The 15,655-nt window shown below is 46.2% G+C and overlaps 1 protein-coding gene across 1 annotated transcript in view; it reads left to right on the top strand.

Moving 5' to 3' along the window:
• Positions 1-15,655, top strand: part of LOC130869617 (uncharacterized) — a 182,466-nt gene that overhangs the window by 71,279 nt on the left and 95,532 nt on the right. Inside the window, exons 15-17 of the mRNA XM_057761918.1 lie at positions 1,177-1,369; positions 3,821-3,948; positions 14,348-14,548. Of these exons, the coding sequence (XP_057617901.1) occupies positions 1,177-1,369; positions 3,821-3,948; positions 14,348-14,548 (522 nt within the window). The remainder of the gene's footprint in view (positions 1-1,176; positions 1,370-3,820; positions 3,949-14,347; positions 14,549-15,655) is intronic.

Here is a 15,655-nt window from a genome sequence, read left to right as displayed (position 1 = left end):
GAAGAGGCACCTGGGCACCTGGTTGGACCAACTGGACCAACTGGCTCATCTCTCTTCCTATCCCTCACCCCGGTTTTTGCCTTGAAAAAGCCCAGGCCAGCATCTAGATAATAGCCTGTTTTCTGGGACCTACTCTGCTCTATGGAAGCCGTTCTCCCTCTCCCTTTTAAGGGGCTCCCCCCCACTGTGGCTCTGTAATAAGTTCCCCACTAAAATTCCGTGATCCATGAATCTCATTGTTTGGATTTCTAAGACCTGGAAAGCCACTGACTCAGGGTGACTTTGGTGACTGTAGAGTTTTTCAGCTTTTGGTGGGCTTAGCTAGCAGTGGGGAAAACTGAGAAAGGCTCCATTATTCTCAAAGGCACCCCATTATTCCCAAATCGTGATGTCCTACCCCTCCCATTTTGCTAGTGGCCTAAGAGCAGCTGCGCGGTTCAACCGGGGTAAGATCCTGGTAGTGCACTGTCGCAGCCTGACTTCAAAGGCGACCAAAATTCTGAACCACTAAGTGCCCAGTTCCAATTGCTCTAGAATTAACTAGAAAAACGAACTCTTTTATGTGCCTCAGGAACAACCTCTCCCTACCAACAGTTTTTGTTCGTAAGTGTGTGTGTGTGTGTTAGAAACAAGTAGTTCGGAGGCACAGAGAAAGAGAGCGCTACTCCAACTAAAGCGTCTTGACAAAGTAGACCTTTACTTTTGTTCATAAGGATGTGCTAGTCATAAAAGTGGAAGAGCAAGTGTGTCTAGATGGCAAATTCACTTGAGTTTTGTTCCAGTGCAGGTGACTGTGTCTTTTCCCCATTCGCTGGAAATGAATGTCTTTGATGAAGGAAGTGGGGAGGGGTCAGTCACTCAAGTCTCAAATTATGAGAAGGAAGCAGCAGGCTTTTGTGTAAACAAGTTTTACAGGTGGGAGGATTAGAGCATTTACATAAAGGTCTCATAAGGCGGGGCGGGGGATAAAAATATTTGAATTCTTTGTGGTGAACAAATGTTCCGCAGTGTTTGACAGAAGCTTATATATATAATTCGATTCTTCCCTTTTGGCTGTGCCTCAGCAGTCCGCTGTGTGGGAGGAGAAACCCACTGCCTGGGCCATTGGGTCTGGACAAAATATAACTTTCCCTTTTGCAGTAACTTTGGGGTTTGGGTTTGGCCTTCTTTCTCCAGGTCCACAGCGTGCAATTCCTGGAGTTCTCGGAAGCTGAAAACCAGGATGATTTCCACAGCGTGCAGGCTGGCTGTGTCCACACGCAGGACCAGTTTGGCCTGTATGTCATGTATGACAGCGCCTTGCAAGATCTGGAGGAGCTGGAGTCAGAACTGCTGCTCATTGCCAGCCATTACATTGAGAAAGAAAAAAGTAAGGAGACAGATTAAAGAAAAAAAAATCAACTGGCCAGGGTTGGGGATGAAGCTCAAGGGTAGAGTACTTAGTTGTTGTACACAAGGCTATTGTAGAGTTCCAGTACTGAAAACAAGCAGATACACAAACAAAAACACACAAATCAATGACCGAACAATAGTTTTTAATTTGAGTAAACATACACTACCCCTGACCCAAGTGTGTGCCTGTGTGGGGTTCAACTCTCCTTTGTGATGGAGCCGTGCTCTCTAAGGGATCAGCTGTAATTCTTGTACTTGTTAGACTGCATGTCACCCAGGGAAATTCTTCATCACGAGCTGGGTAGAAGGGATGAGGTACAGGACTCTGGGGAGAGCAAAGGAAGCAAGTGCAATGAATGACGTTTCTCCTGAGCCAATGACGCTGAGGAGACTGCATTTAGAAGCAGGAGACATCACTGGATTGATTCCTAACAGGAACCATGGGCATGCCGGGGGATCTGGCTAACAGAATGCCAGAGAAGCCCCAGAAGGAGGACTCATGACTTGGGCTAATCCAGCAACCCTTATCACTATTCTTGCTGCTTTTTGGCACCACCTAAATTTCCAATTTTAAAAGTAGGTAAGGTAAGGATGGCTCCCAGGAGGTTTCCTGTTGCATTTGGAAGGAGCTAAGAATGTCTAGACACACTGGGGTACAGGAGGGGGAGTTTTTGCGCTGTGTCCAAATGCGTGTAGACTGTGAGAGAAGATAGTTCACCTTCATTGTGTTCAAACACGCTTCTCGAAGGAAGTTTGACCGCCAGCTTTGAGATCCCAGGCAGAGTTAATTTAATATTGACACTGAACAAACTCGACTAGGCAGTCATCCCTGCAACCGTGAATATGTGAATCTGGCCCTGAACATTCTAGAACATTTCATTTTAGCTCTTAGCTTTCATTTTCACTGGTTATGCTACATCCAACGTTTGTCCATATTAACTGATCCTCCGATGTGACTATTTCTGCCTGCTGAGAGTTTAATTCGGTCGAAACACATTTAACCACATCCTTCCCTGAAGCTTGCTACTAGGGCTTAGTCACCCATTGTGAAATGCTTTCTGCTGCCCGAGAGGACCCTCGACAGAGCCTGGCTCTTGCTAAACTCCCATCACGGAGTCAGTCATTACTCAGCTCACATGTTGGCACCTGGATGTTTCTGGCCTTCTAGTATTTTCTCCCGAAGCAGGCCTCTTATAAAGTGGAAGCAATAATGATGTTCGCAGTGACGCTAACACTAATCCAATAGAAAATATTGCTGCCAAACGGTGATGATGATTAACTTTGCTGATTTAACGTGGCAATTAATATAATTAAGGGATGTCTTAGAAGGCTCTCTGGAAATTTCTGACATAGTTAGCGTTAATGAAAATAATAGGGTTGGGGAGCCAGCTCAGTCAGCACAAGTGCTTGCCTTTCGATTCTGAGGATATGACTTCATCCCTTCCCCACCCCCAAAAGCTAGCCTGTAGTACCGGTTCTAAGCGGCAGAGACAGCAGTCAGCTTATATACATGGTGAAACTCAAGTCCCAGGGAGAGAACCCAAAACACATCCCCAAAAGGTGGGGGCTCCTGTGAAACAGCACTTTAGGGTGACCTCTTGATCTTTGGTGTGTGCACTCACACTCACACACACACACATGAGAGAGGAGAGAGAGAGAGAGAGAGAGAGAGAGAGAGAGAGAGAGAGAGAGAGAGAGAGAAATAGTGCATCAATTTCAGTTGCTAAACCCCAGAGACCAGTTTTTGAAAAAGGAGAAGTGTATGATCTGCCTTTAAAGCTATGAATTCAGGGACATTTTATATGGGTTTTATACCAACTGGTTTTACTTCTAAACACTCTTTAAAAGACTGGGATGCAGTTTAGTTGGTACAGTTGCCAAGAATGCAGGAAGCCCTGGGCTTCATCCCCAGCACAGACAGCATGGGCATGGCGGATGTGTCTGTGATTGCCAGGACTCTGCTTGTTTGGTAGCGCTAGGAAGGTCGGACGTTTACCCTCAGTTACATAAGACTTCGACTCACAATAACAAAAAATGACTGAGCTAGGGGTGGCGGTGCATACTTGGCCCGCAGGAGGCAGAAGTAGGTGGATCTCTGTGAGTTTCAGGTCAGCCTGGTTTGCATGGCGAGTTCTAGGCCAGCCAAGGCTACATGGTTAGGTTCTATATCCAAAAGGAAAAAAAAATAGAAATTACTAAAATTAATCTTAAATTTAGAAAGTAAAAACAGAACTACTATTGACTCAGAAGGCAACAAGTGTGGACTCCAGGCCTGGTCTTCACAAGCGGCTCCCTCAGTTGACTTCCAGGGAACCCCATCGCCCGTCAGCTCAGATCTACTCCTCAGGTGGAGCTGATCATCTGTGGTTCTCAGAGAAAGAGCATTTGAATGGCCTGGCTCTAACCATTCCCGCTGGCTTCTTCCCAGGTCACAAAGAGGATAGCCAGTCACAGAGCAGCCAGCTCTGGGGCTGGGCTCATGCCAGTGTGGACAGATTTGCCGTGCTGTATGACCTGTGGACCTGGGAAGCGAATCTTCTAGAAAGCAAACGCCAGGTATGATGGCTAGAAGGCGAAATATCTCTTAAAGGTCTTTTTGCCGACTGTGGTGGTCCTGGAATCGCAACACCCAGGAGGCTGAGGCAGGAGGATTGCTGCAAGTCTGAGGCCAACCTGGAATACAGATGAGTTCCAGGCCAGCTGGCTACATAACAAGACTGGCTCAAAGGAAAAATAAACAAAACTAAACATCAAAGTTCGCTTACACCAAGACAGGTCTTTTAGTTTTCGTTTTGTTGTTGTTGTTGTTAAACTGAGACTTTTAGGGATGCTCTCGAGAAAGCAAATAAATAAAGTGCTAATTAATTATTTTCAATTTATTGCCCACATAATTCAAACACTGTGTATGTGCGTATTTGCATGAAGACTGAACCTAAGGCCTTGTTCACTCTAGGCAAGTCCTAGACTTATTTTATTTTGTGTATATGTTTTGTCCATACGCATGTATGTATACCACATGGATGCCTGGTGCCCTCGGACACCGGAAGCGACACACCTGACCTGGAGTCGCACTTGTGAACCACCATATAGGAGCTGGGAACTGAACTTCCAGTCTTCTGTAAGAGCAGCAAGTGCTCTAAACCGCAGAGCCATCTCTCCAGACTCCTCTTTTTACGTTGTCTGATGAGACATGTCTCACTAAGTCGCCCAGGCTGACCTTGAATGAGATATCCTCCTATATCAGCTTCCTAAGTAGCTGGAGTTACAGGCCTGTGCCACCAGGCCCAGTGAAATTTTATTTTTCTTGTGGTTCTTCATCACAAAAAATAAAATATGAAGGACACTACTTTATGTTTCAGGCATAATCTGTCAGAGGACTCTGTGAGAATCTCCTCGTAGCAGGCCTATGCTCTTAGTCAGAATGGGTGGCGACTTCTCATGCCCATCATGCAGTCACAGAGACAAGCCTCAGCAGAGGCACAGTGACCGGCCAATCACGGCCACTACCCTATGCTGGTGGCCACGGAGCAGGGAGTGCTGAGCCCAGTAGCCAGGAGGCTGGACGCAAAGTGAAGACTGCCATCTGCGCACTCACCACGCACATGGTCAGTCAATCTTGGTACCACATGTAACTGGCAGGTGAACTGGACTTCACTGTTTCACCCTCCCAATCATCACCCATGGACAGGAGAGGCTTACAAAGGCTTATTTTTATTTCTAACTAACTATGTATGAGGGGCCTGCACACCTGAGCGCAGAGGACTAGCACTAAAGGCAGTTGAGAGCCACCTGCCGTGGGTATTGGGAATTGAACTCAAGTCCACGTGAGAGCAGCTAGCACTTTTTTTTTTTCCCACCCAGTCAGCTCTCATCTCTCTAGTCCCATGCTAAGGTTTTTTTTTGTTGTTGTTGTTTGTTTGTTTTTTTAACTAAAATTAAATTTTACCTTGCTATCTGCTGTTTTGGAGATCTATAGATACATACAAGAGATGACTCACATCTTTAAGGCACTTAGAATCTAAGGAAGGTATTCGGATCTTGCCTGTACAAGGTTTTCACGAAGGTAGACCCTTCATCCTGAAAGTCCAGGGCTCCTACGATGGCCATGGGCTTCCTGTTTAAAAGGCCTCTGACTGGGAGTTCCAGGATAGACACTCAGGGCCAAAGTTAGGTGGGCTGTGGCAGGGCATGCCTTTAATCCCAGCACAGGGAGGTAGAGGTAGGGTAGATCTCTGAGTTCCAGGACAGCCTGGTCTATAGAGGGAGTTTCCGGGACAGCCTGGTCTACAGAGGGAGTTCCAGGACAACCTGGTCTACAGAGGGAGTTTCCGGGACAGCCTGGTCTACAGAGGGAGTTCCAGGACAACCTGGTCTACAGAGGGAGTTTCCGGGACAGCCTGGTCTATAGAGGAAGTTCCAGGACAGCCAGGGCTACACAGAGAAACCCTGTCTCGAAAAACAAAAAAACAAAAAACAAACAAAATACTGATGTCTTAGCACCATTTCTACAGTTCATAGAAAAGGAGAAATTTATGGTCTATAAATGTTTATCCAGTCTCTAAGCAAAGCATCTGTGTAACTGGGGCACCTTCAAGAGCTGGGGGACATCAGTTTAAAGAGAGATTTGTCTTATTTGCGGACTGTCAAAGTTGAGAAAATTGTTGTTAAATCTTCCCAGAGGGATAGACACTTAATCTCACTGATAAAGATTCATAAGATGTCTTGCGGCAGAGAAAGACTCTTTTGTTGCTGTTTTTGTTTTGTTTTTTTGTTTTATTGACAGGGTTTCTCTGTGTAGCCCTGACTGGCCTGGAACTCACTCTGTAGATCAGGCAGGCCTCAATCTCAGAAATGGGCTTTCCTCTGCCTCCTGAGTGCTGGGATTAAAGGTGTGTGCAGCCACCACCAGTTGAGAAAGATTCTTTTTTTTTTCCTTTTTTTTTTCATTTCTTTTCTTTTTCTTCCTCTATTTTTAGTGTTTTTTTTCCAGTTCCCCCTCCATCCTCTCCTCCTACTTTCCCTGCTCTCCCTTTCCACCCCCCCATCCAGGCATCAAAGAGGGTAAGCCCTCCCCTGGGAAGTCAACTAAGTTATCACCTCTTTGGGGCAGGACCAAGCCTCCCACCCTCACCCCGTGCCTAGGCTGAGCAAAGTATCTCTCCATAGAGCGTGGGCTCCACAAAGTAGTTCATGCATTCGAGTTAGATCCTGGTCCCACTGCCAATGTATCCACGTAATGCCCAAGCCGCGCCGTCGTCACCTGCATTCAGGACGCCTCCTTCAGTCCTGTGCAGGTTCCCCAGTAATCAGTCTGGAGTCAGTGAGCATCCACTAGCTCGGGTCAGTGAGCGTCCACCAGCTCGGGTCAGTGAGCGTCCACCAGCTCGGGTGAGCTCATTCTGTGGGTTTACCCATCATGGTTGTAACCCCTTTGTTCATATTATCGCTCTGTCCTCTCTTTGACTCTACTCTGGGAGCTCAGCCCAGTGGTCAGCTGTAGCTCTCTGCATCTGCTTACATCTGTTTCTGGATGAGGGTTGTAGCTTCTCTGGGGTTGTGGACTGTTAGTTACCCTTTGCTATATGAGTAAATATAGTATGTCACTTATGAGTGAGTACATACTATATTTGTCTTTCTGGGTCTGGGTTACCTCACTCAGGATGTTTTATTCTAGTTTCATCCATTTGCCTGCAGATTTCAAGATGTCATTTTTTTTATGGCTGAGTGGTGCTTCATTGTTGAGCATAGGAAATGCCTATGTCGCATGGGGCATGGCCAGTGGGAATCCTTCCTTGGTAGAGAGCTAATGGCTACGCTTTACATATCAGCCTGTTCTGGGTACAGACTGATAAGGGCTGTGAATCATTGATTTTAAAAATTTACTGGACAACTTGAGTTTCTTGAATTTTTCCCACTTATAATACATTTTGCCCAAGAAAAATTTTCACAACTCCAGGCATACACCTATATACAATAAATATACAAATCAAACATTACCGGTAATAAATGATAAAAAAAAAATAGTTAAAATTATTCTTGGGCACATTGTGGTTCTGCCACTTATTAAGAACAAAAGTAACTACAGAGCGAATTCCTGGGCAGCCAGAGTTGTCACACAGCGAAACTCGGTCTCAAAAAACCAACAATGACAAAAAAGAACAAAAGCAAATTTCTATGCCAATTAAATGGCTCTCCTTGTTTATCTAATACAACCCAATTCAAAGATACACCAATCTGATATTTGACATGCTGAGGAATGACAGCAGGAAACCAGTAAAAATAACCTTTTCCTCATAATTCAGGCTTTATGCTGAACGGAATACTTATATATACAGTAAAACACTGAAGTTTATAGTATGCAACGGTCTCAAGTCTTAGCAGGGTGTTTCGGAGGAGATGTCCTTTGGCACTGTGTGGCAGGATGACGTTAACAGTTCAAAGTGTGTACGTTGTGTGTTCAGAACTTGGCCCGCAGGAAAGTTGCATGGTGCAACATGTGAGAGCACTGCCGTTATGAATTTGATTTTGAGCTAATTTCGGTTGTTGTGTACTCTGAAACCTTTTGCTATTGTTGTTGTTGTTTTGGTGTGTGTGTGTGAGAGAGAGATCCCTATACTCAGTTACACGATGGAGTTGTGGCCCATAGTTTGGAGAAGTGAAGAAGAGCCATGGGTGAGAACCACCATCCCAGCTTTGTTTTCAATTGTTATCTTGGTGTCATCATGGAGAATGGATTGGATAAGAAACCTTTAGCAAAGAGGTTACCTCCAGTGGTGATCGGGAGACTGAGAAGGGACTTGATAATAAGGATGTGGCCTGAGAGCAGGAAACAGGAGCGGATGCCATCACTCTGAAGGGGACGTGGTGGGAGTTAGGTATTGGGTATGGATTTTGGAAGAAGGGAATAAAAAGAGATTTGAAAGGGCTTCTGAGGGGTCAAGAAGGAAGCTTCTAACTAAATCAGGGTGCAAGAGGAGAGAGGGTATCATTAAGGAAGAAGATGAAAGAGTATTCAAAGACAGACGTCATCGACGGGGCTGCTTTAGGTCTAAAGCCAAGAAGTAGACATGGGCAGAGACTTGGCGCAGATGCTGAGTGACAGCAGTGAGCGGGAAAGGTTGGAGAGTCTGAATGAGCCCTGGTGACACCTATGTTTATGGGGCAGGCTGTGGGACAGAAGGAGTAGCCAGAGACGGAAGCCGACAAGGAAGAAAGAGCTCTGTGAGAGTCAACAGGAAAGTGTTGGCGGGAGCCCACTGACGTGGAGCACGGTAAATATTGAGGAAGACGAGCCCTCAAAACCCCAGCTCTCAGGTGGCCAGTGGCAGCTGTGCAGGACTCTATCAGGAGGTGGAGGGGGCGTGGAAGCCAGACTGCCACAGCTGTGGTGTGGGCTGAAAACCGGGAAGTGGAAGTGGTTTCTTTTAACTGTTTTTATAGCAGAACGAATGGTTAACGGTTTTCTCTCTTTTGGTCAGTTGCTCATGGAGATGCATGTAGGTCACTGATCATTCGGAAACATCTGTCTGAGCTGACTTTGGAAAACTGTCCCTTTCACAGACAACCTTGACCTGCCAGTTAAAACTTTATTGTGGCCGGGCGGTGGTGGCGCACGCCTTTAATCCCAGCACTTGGGAGGCAGAGGCAGGTGGATCTCTGTGAGTTCGAGACCAGCCTGGTCTACAAGAGCTAGTTCCAGGACAGGCTCCAAAACCACAGAGAAACCCTGTCTCGAAAAACCAAAAAAAAAAAAAAAAAAAAAAAAAAAAAAAAAAAAAAAAAAAACTTTATTGTGATCAACTTGCAGTAATTGGTTGTATTAAATGTAAACAAAACAAATGCATTACTCCAGGCACAAGCTTTAAATGTGTGTGTGTGTGTGTGTGTGTGTGTGTGTGTGTGTGAAAGAGTTGTCATTTCCTTTCATGGATTCCTCAGGCAGAATTCAATGGCAAAGGAAGAACTAAAGGGCAGAATGGCCAGAAAACCAAGTGCCCATCCAGACTGTAGTTCATTCCATTCCAAGCTGTCAAAGCGGCCTGATCTCTCCTTCCAGGGTCTATAGTGACCTTCCTTCTCCTTCCAGGGTCTATAGCAGCCTGCTCTCTCTTTCCAGGGTCTATAGTGACCTTCCTTCTCCTTCCAGGGTCTATAGTGACCTTCCTTCTCCTTCCAGGGTCTATAGCGGCCTGCTCTCTCCTTCCAGGGTCTATAGCGGCCTACTCTCTCCTTCCAGGGTCTGTGAAATGACTTTTGTTTAAAACAATGGTTGAAAATAACCCCCTCCATCCTACCCTGAGAATAAGTTCCTATAGAAACTGAGTTTTGGGGGCCAAAATAGTAAATTATAGTCTTCCAAGTCATACATTCTAGCCAAAGAGCCCACCTTAAATGACTGAGTCAAATTTCCATCTGCGGTACAAAGATCCCCAACCCCTGCACTGACTACACTGCCGAGTCTCCTCGGCTGTTTCTGATAGTTAAATGTATTGGTATCACCGCTTAAGAAGTTCTGGGACATACTAGGTTCTTTTGAGTTCTTAAAATAACCACGGTGTGTATGGGAACTCATAAAATTAAAGTTGATGTCAACTGAAGTGGCTTGGGGACAAGAGAAGCCAGAGAGTCGGTGTGGCAGCTCCTAGGTCACGCTGTCCTATCTCTGACTTCCCCAAGGTCATTAGGCAGGTTCTTCATCAAGTATTATCCCCATGGCAAAGGGAGAGATTCTGTGGCAAGTTGTGTCTAGCACTGTCTTTCTGTTTGACACTTTGGTGTGACCCAAAACGCTTTGAAAGTTACCATAAATCTTAGAGCTTACAAATAAGATAAACTTAGTAACTGATAATCTCACAAATAAGATAAACCCAGGGAGACCTGTTGTTATTAATTTTGTCTGTTTTGCTATTTTCTCCAACGTTTCTCTCCCTGTGTGCCGCGTATCACTTTGCTGAGAGCTAGCCCTTGACACACAGAGGCGAATTTGACAGGTTAGGAAGACTTCTCAGGCAAATGCCAGCCTGGAGTTTAAATGGGAACGGGCCAGTTAGCAAACAGATAACAAACAGAACCCGTGAGACAGAAAGATCCCGCCCCACCCTCGCTGGGGAGGAATTCCTAACAAAATAGTGAATTATGCATTGATCTACCTGAGACCTTCTCTCAGCTGAGCCTAAAGATGGAAAAGATGTTATTCATCTAAGGTCCGTTTCCCTTCTTTGCAGATAAAACACTGCAACATGGGACATGCTTACCTTAAAGGAACGTTTGCTATTTATCTGAAATTTGAAGTTGGTGGACGCCCTGTATTCTGACTTCTCTGGAAGAAACAGGACTGGAGCTCAAGATAGAGGCCCAGCAGGCATGCTTGCTCACATCAGACAAGTCAGACGACAGCTTAGGGGATTGTGCTCTTGCCTTTTCTCATGAGAGTTCCAGGGACTGGACTTAGGTCCTCAGACCTGGTGGCAGGTGCCTTCCTTGCTGAGCCATCTTGCCTGCCTGGGCATTCTATGTTCTCATTTACTGATGTCATCAATAGCGAACATTTAAGTTAGCCTGGTCCTCTGTAACCTGCCCTCACCAGATTGGGATTGCCAGAAAGGACTCTCTCCCTAGCCAACTTTGCCCACCAAATAGCCAACAATTGGGTTCTTTGTCCGAAAACAGGTCAAGAAGTTTAAATACCATAAACCAGCTCTCAGGATTGTCCCGGCTCAGCCAGAAGGGTTCCCTTTGGGCCAGAATGAATTAAGGAGGTAAATGTTTCTTCCCTAATATCTCCCTGGGATGGCCAAGTGGCAACCTCAGCCTGGCTGGCCATTACGCCTTCCATTCTTCTAAGTCCTCTGCTACTTAACAATTGGCTATTATTCTCTAGTGGATCTTGGGTAAGGAAATCAGGTCACTTAGATCACCACTGCTTTTTTGTTTTCTGTGGGACGAACTTAGGGACAGAGGAATGACCATCATTCTTCACTTCCGGCTCCATGTTGTGAAGTGTGAGTTTCTAGTCCCTGGCACCCCTGCCATGGTAGCCTGAACTTCAGGCTCCTCTTGGTACTTTCCTGTTCATACCGAAGTTGGATTTGGTACTTTTCCAGATCAGGCATCCTCGAAGCTTAAGGACCACGTCAATCATTTTCTCGGCACTGTAATGAAATGCCTAAAAGAAGCGACATTCGGGAGGAGGGATTTGTTTAGCTTCCACATTTGAGCGTATGTAATTCATCTAGATCTGGAAGGCATGGAGGCAAACAGCTTCATGGAGCAGGAGGGAGAGTGTAGCTGCAACTCTTTCCCTTCTCACAGCTCAACACAACGGGAAGTGGAGGTGGGACAGGAAGTCACACTGGGCTGCAAACTTCAAGGCCCACACCGCGAGATCCACTTCTTCCACCTTTCAAAGTTTCTGCACGCAACCTCTCAAAACTGGGTCATCGGCCAGAGACCAAATGCTCAAACCTGTGAGCCCTGACAGATATTTGACATGCAAAGCATCATGGGTACTCACTGAAGTATCCCATTTTATCCTCACGAGCCTTGACGTTGGGCAGGCAGATGTGAACATCTCTTCATAGATGACAACCGATTCCTAGTGTCTGTTCACTCTCGAGTGTTTACCATTCTTGTGCAAAAGAGGGAGAAAACCTTTCTCCTTCACACTTGGCAATTCCGCGCCTGCACCTTGGAAAACAAACTGACGAAAGTCAGTGCTGTGTGTCCATGTGGAGGTCTTCCGAGGACAGGGCGCTCAAGGAAGCAGGTGTGTGGAAATCAACCTTCCAGTCAATAATTAGGCAGCTGAACTGAAGAGACGGTTCTGAAGAGAGGAGACCCAGTAGCCACCGAATAGCTTATTTTTTCTTGCATTTCTATTTACTTTGCCTGCGTGTGCCACGTTGCACACGCGGAGGTCAGAGGACGACTTTTAAGACTCAGTTCTCTCCTTCCACCATGTCAGCGCACTACAGCGATTGAACCCAGGTCCTTAGGCTTGGCTGCAGATGCTCTGAACCACCGAGCCATCTCCCTGGCCAAATAACATTTTAAAAAGCGATTCTCAGCCCAGTCAGAATGGCTAACTCAAGAAAGCACATGGCAACGAGGCTGATGAGGACGCGTGGAAAGGGAACTGATACCGCCACTATCATAACACAGTGACATTTTATCCAGCCATAAAGGAGAATGAAATCATGCTGTTTGCAGAAAAGTAGATAAAAATAAGAATTATGTTAAGCAAACTCTCCTAGACTCAGAAAGACACATGTATGTTTTCTCTCATTTGTAAATCCCAGGCTTTAATTTTCGTATGTGGGTCTGGGTATTTAGGACATGAAGCTAGAAAGGGGCAATGAGACAGAGAAAGAGGGAGGGCGGGGTAAAGTCAGTAATAGAGTAGATGTGTCATGAAAGCAAAAAGGGAGATCTCTGTAGGGAAGCAGGCCAGCAAAGGGGAGCCAGTGAGGAGGAGGGGATGAATGAAAACAGTGAACCACAATGGGAGCCTAGAGCATGTGTGTGTGCATATGTACATACTTATGTGTGGATGCATGTGTGTACGGTGCTCATGACATGTATGCATTTGGAAGGCAGGTGCCATTTTCAGATGCCATCAACCTAGATCTCACCAAGTAGGCTAGGCTAGCTGGCCAGTGTGTCCCAGGCATCTACCTGTCTCTGCCTCCTCAGAGCAGGCAGTACAAAGGGACCCCACTAGGCCCAGAGCTAGCAGTACAAAGGGACACCACTATACCCAGTACTTTTTTAGTCTGGACTCAGGATCAGACTCAGAATCTTGTGCTTGCAAGTCTAGCACTCACTGACTGAGCCATCTCCCCAGCTCTTGAATGTTAATTTTTAGAAACAAAACCAAAAATAAGTAAAACAGAATGTGTGCGCAGGTGAAAGATAAATCATTAGAAGAAACAAAGATGGGTAGGCTGCCAAGAGGAGACAAGTGAACCCCCACGAAGGGACTGCTGAGCTGCTGTGGGCTGTGCAGTGTGGCCCGGCTTCCAGCTTCCATGAGCTGTCACCCATGCTGGGATGGGCTTAGGTGGTGCGGCTGACTTTGAGTCATTTCTGCTCTGTAAGTAACCCCTCACCCCTATTCCTATAAGTAACCCCAGTAAAACTCGTTTAGCGGTATCTTGTTGCAATTCATAACAGTCCCACACCAGCCCAGAATGGAGTAAAATAAAGATTTCTTTACTGAGGGGTAGACTCACAGAAAAAGCAGTGATCAGCAATCCTCTGCGTGATCCCTGAACTCGAACTATTCCAGCAGTCAAGAGGCCCACACACTTTTTGTCTGCATTTATAGTACATGAGGCCACGCCCAAAGGGGGGTCAGTATCTTAAAGGCTATTGGCTGAAGAAGGCGTTCCCACAGCAGGATCTGGACTTTGGTGTGTCATCAGTTCAAAACTAAAAAGAAGATATATCATATAATGCTTTTACCTGATAATAGGATTAAAAAATAATAAAAGGCACAGGTAGACCTAGGGGCCTGTGTACCATCCTAGCAAGAGTCCTACACTGTGGAAGTGGTAACCAGGCTACGGAAAGAGGGTAGGCCTCTAGGAATGGCAAACTATTGGGGCGTAGTCTGACTGGAGAGCGACTATTGGAGAACAATGCTATCAACGACATAGCATTCCTTTTGTTTGTAAAGAGCAGGGGAAGACAGAACAAAAGGAACGGTCAAAACTCGAGTCTAGCTCTGGCTCCACAGCACGGGCTCCAGCTCTTGCCCTCTTTACTCTGTGGGTTTGCTGACTGAACCAGCTCTTACTGCATCTGCCCGTACCCGAACCACTAACCACCCAGAGGTTTGGGCATCTCTCTTTGGCCAAGGCCCCAGGACTTGTCAGAAGCTAGGGTGGAGCTTCCCATCTTCTCTGCTGGCACCAGAGCTGCCTTTGTTGTTCCCTGACCATAAACTTATCTTCAGCTTCTCGATAGTTACTTTGAAGCCTACCAACACACGCTGGACACCGAAGAGCGCTTTGCCTTGGCACAAGCTATGACCAACACTATGTACCGACGCCCCAAGTTTGATCTTTGTTGCTCGTATTTCACTAAGGCCTACCAAGATGACTGTACCTGCCTGAGGCTTCACCGGCAGCTAGTGAGGAGCATCCTCAGCCATCAGGTGAGTAGGGCTCCAATGGCTCCGTCTGAGAGACCATGGGAGACATAAGCCAGGTATCAAAGTAGCTTTCTTTCACTGTGGGTCCAGAATCTGGGTTTTCTGGGCAGAATGTCTATTTGTAAGCTCATTCGCACTTCTGAATTCCAAGCATAACTGAGGCCTTCAAGGGAGGTTCCTAAACCTCAACTGCCGTGAATGACCCACAAGGAATTGAGGACATTGTCCTTATGAGATCATAGAGTTATCGTCAACAAAAGGTGCATCTTTCCAAGATACTGGTGTATAAAACTGTGGAGTTTTTTCCCCGTGTAGAGAAGATTTTTGTTTGGTTGGTTTTATTTGTTTGCTTTGGTTTCGGTTTCGGAGACAAGGTCTTACACAGTAGCCTAGGTGTGCCTCGAACTGGCAATCCTACCTTAGCCTAACTCAGGGCTGTGGTTATAGATATGTACCACCATACCTGGCTTTTGTTTTTTATATTTTATTTTATTTTTGAGATAGACTTCTACTCTGTATCCTGGCTGGTCTGAACCTCTCTGTAGACCAGGCTGGCCTCAGACTCACAGAAATACACCTGTGCCTGCCTCCCAGGTACTGGGATTAAAGGACGCTGCTGGGTGTTGTAGGAGTGGTAGGCTGCGTTCCTGCCACCCAGCTCCCGGACGCCTGGCTAGCTTATGCCCCGAAATAACAACACACAAACTATATTCATATAAACACTGCTTGGCCCATTAGCTCTAGCCTCTTACTGGCTAACTCTCATATCTTGCTTTAGCCTATTTCTAATAATCTGTGTAGCACCACGAGGTGCTCTTACCGGGAAGATTCTAGCCTACATCCATCCTGGGTCGGAGCTTCATCACGACTGCCTCAGAGAGCAAAGCTATGGCATCTTTCTGAGGTGTCTTACCTTACTTCCTCTTCCTCCCAGCATTCTGTTCTGTTTACTCCACCCACCTATGTTCTAACCTATCAGGGCCAAGCAGTTTCTTTATTAATTAACCAATGACCTTCCTCCATCAGTTGGGTACAGCTTTCTTTTGCTTTTTCAAATTGGTTGACTTTCCTTTCCTTGGCTGGCCCTTGACTGAGAGACCAGAATGTTAC

The sequence above is a fragment of the Chionomys nivalis genome, chromosome 2, assembly GCF_950005125.1.
Source record: "Chionomys nivalis chromosome 2, mChiNiv1.1, whole genome shotgun sequence".
In the NCBI taxonomy this organism is placed as follows: Eukaryota; Metazoa; Chordata; class Mammalia; order Rodentia; family Cricetidae; genus Chionomys; species Chionomys nivalis.
Note: the sequence above shows the minus strand (reverse complement) of the source record. Positions and strands in the feature narration are given on the sequence as shown.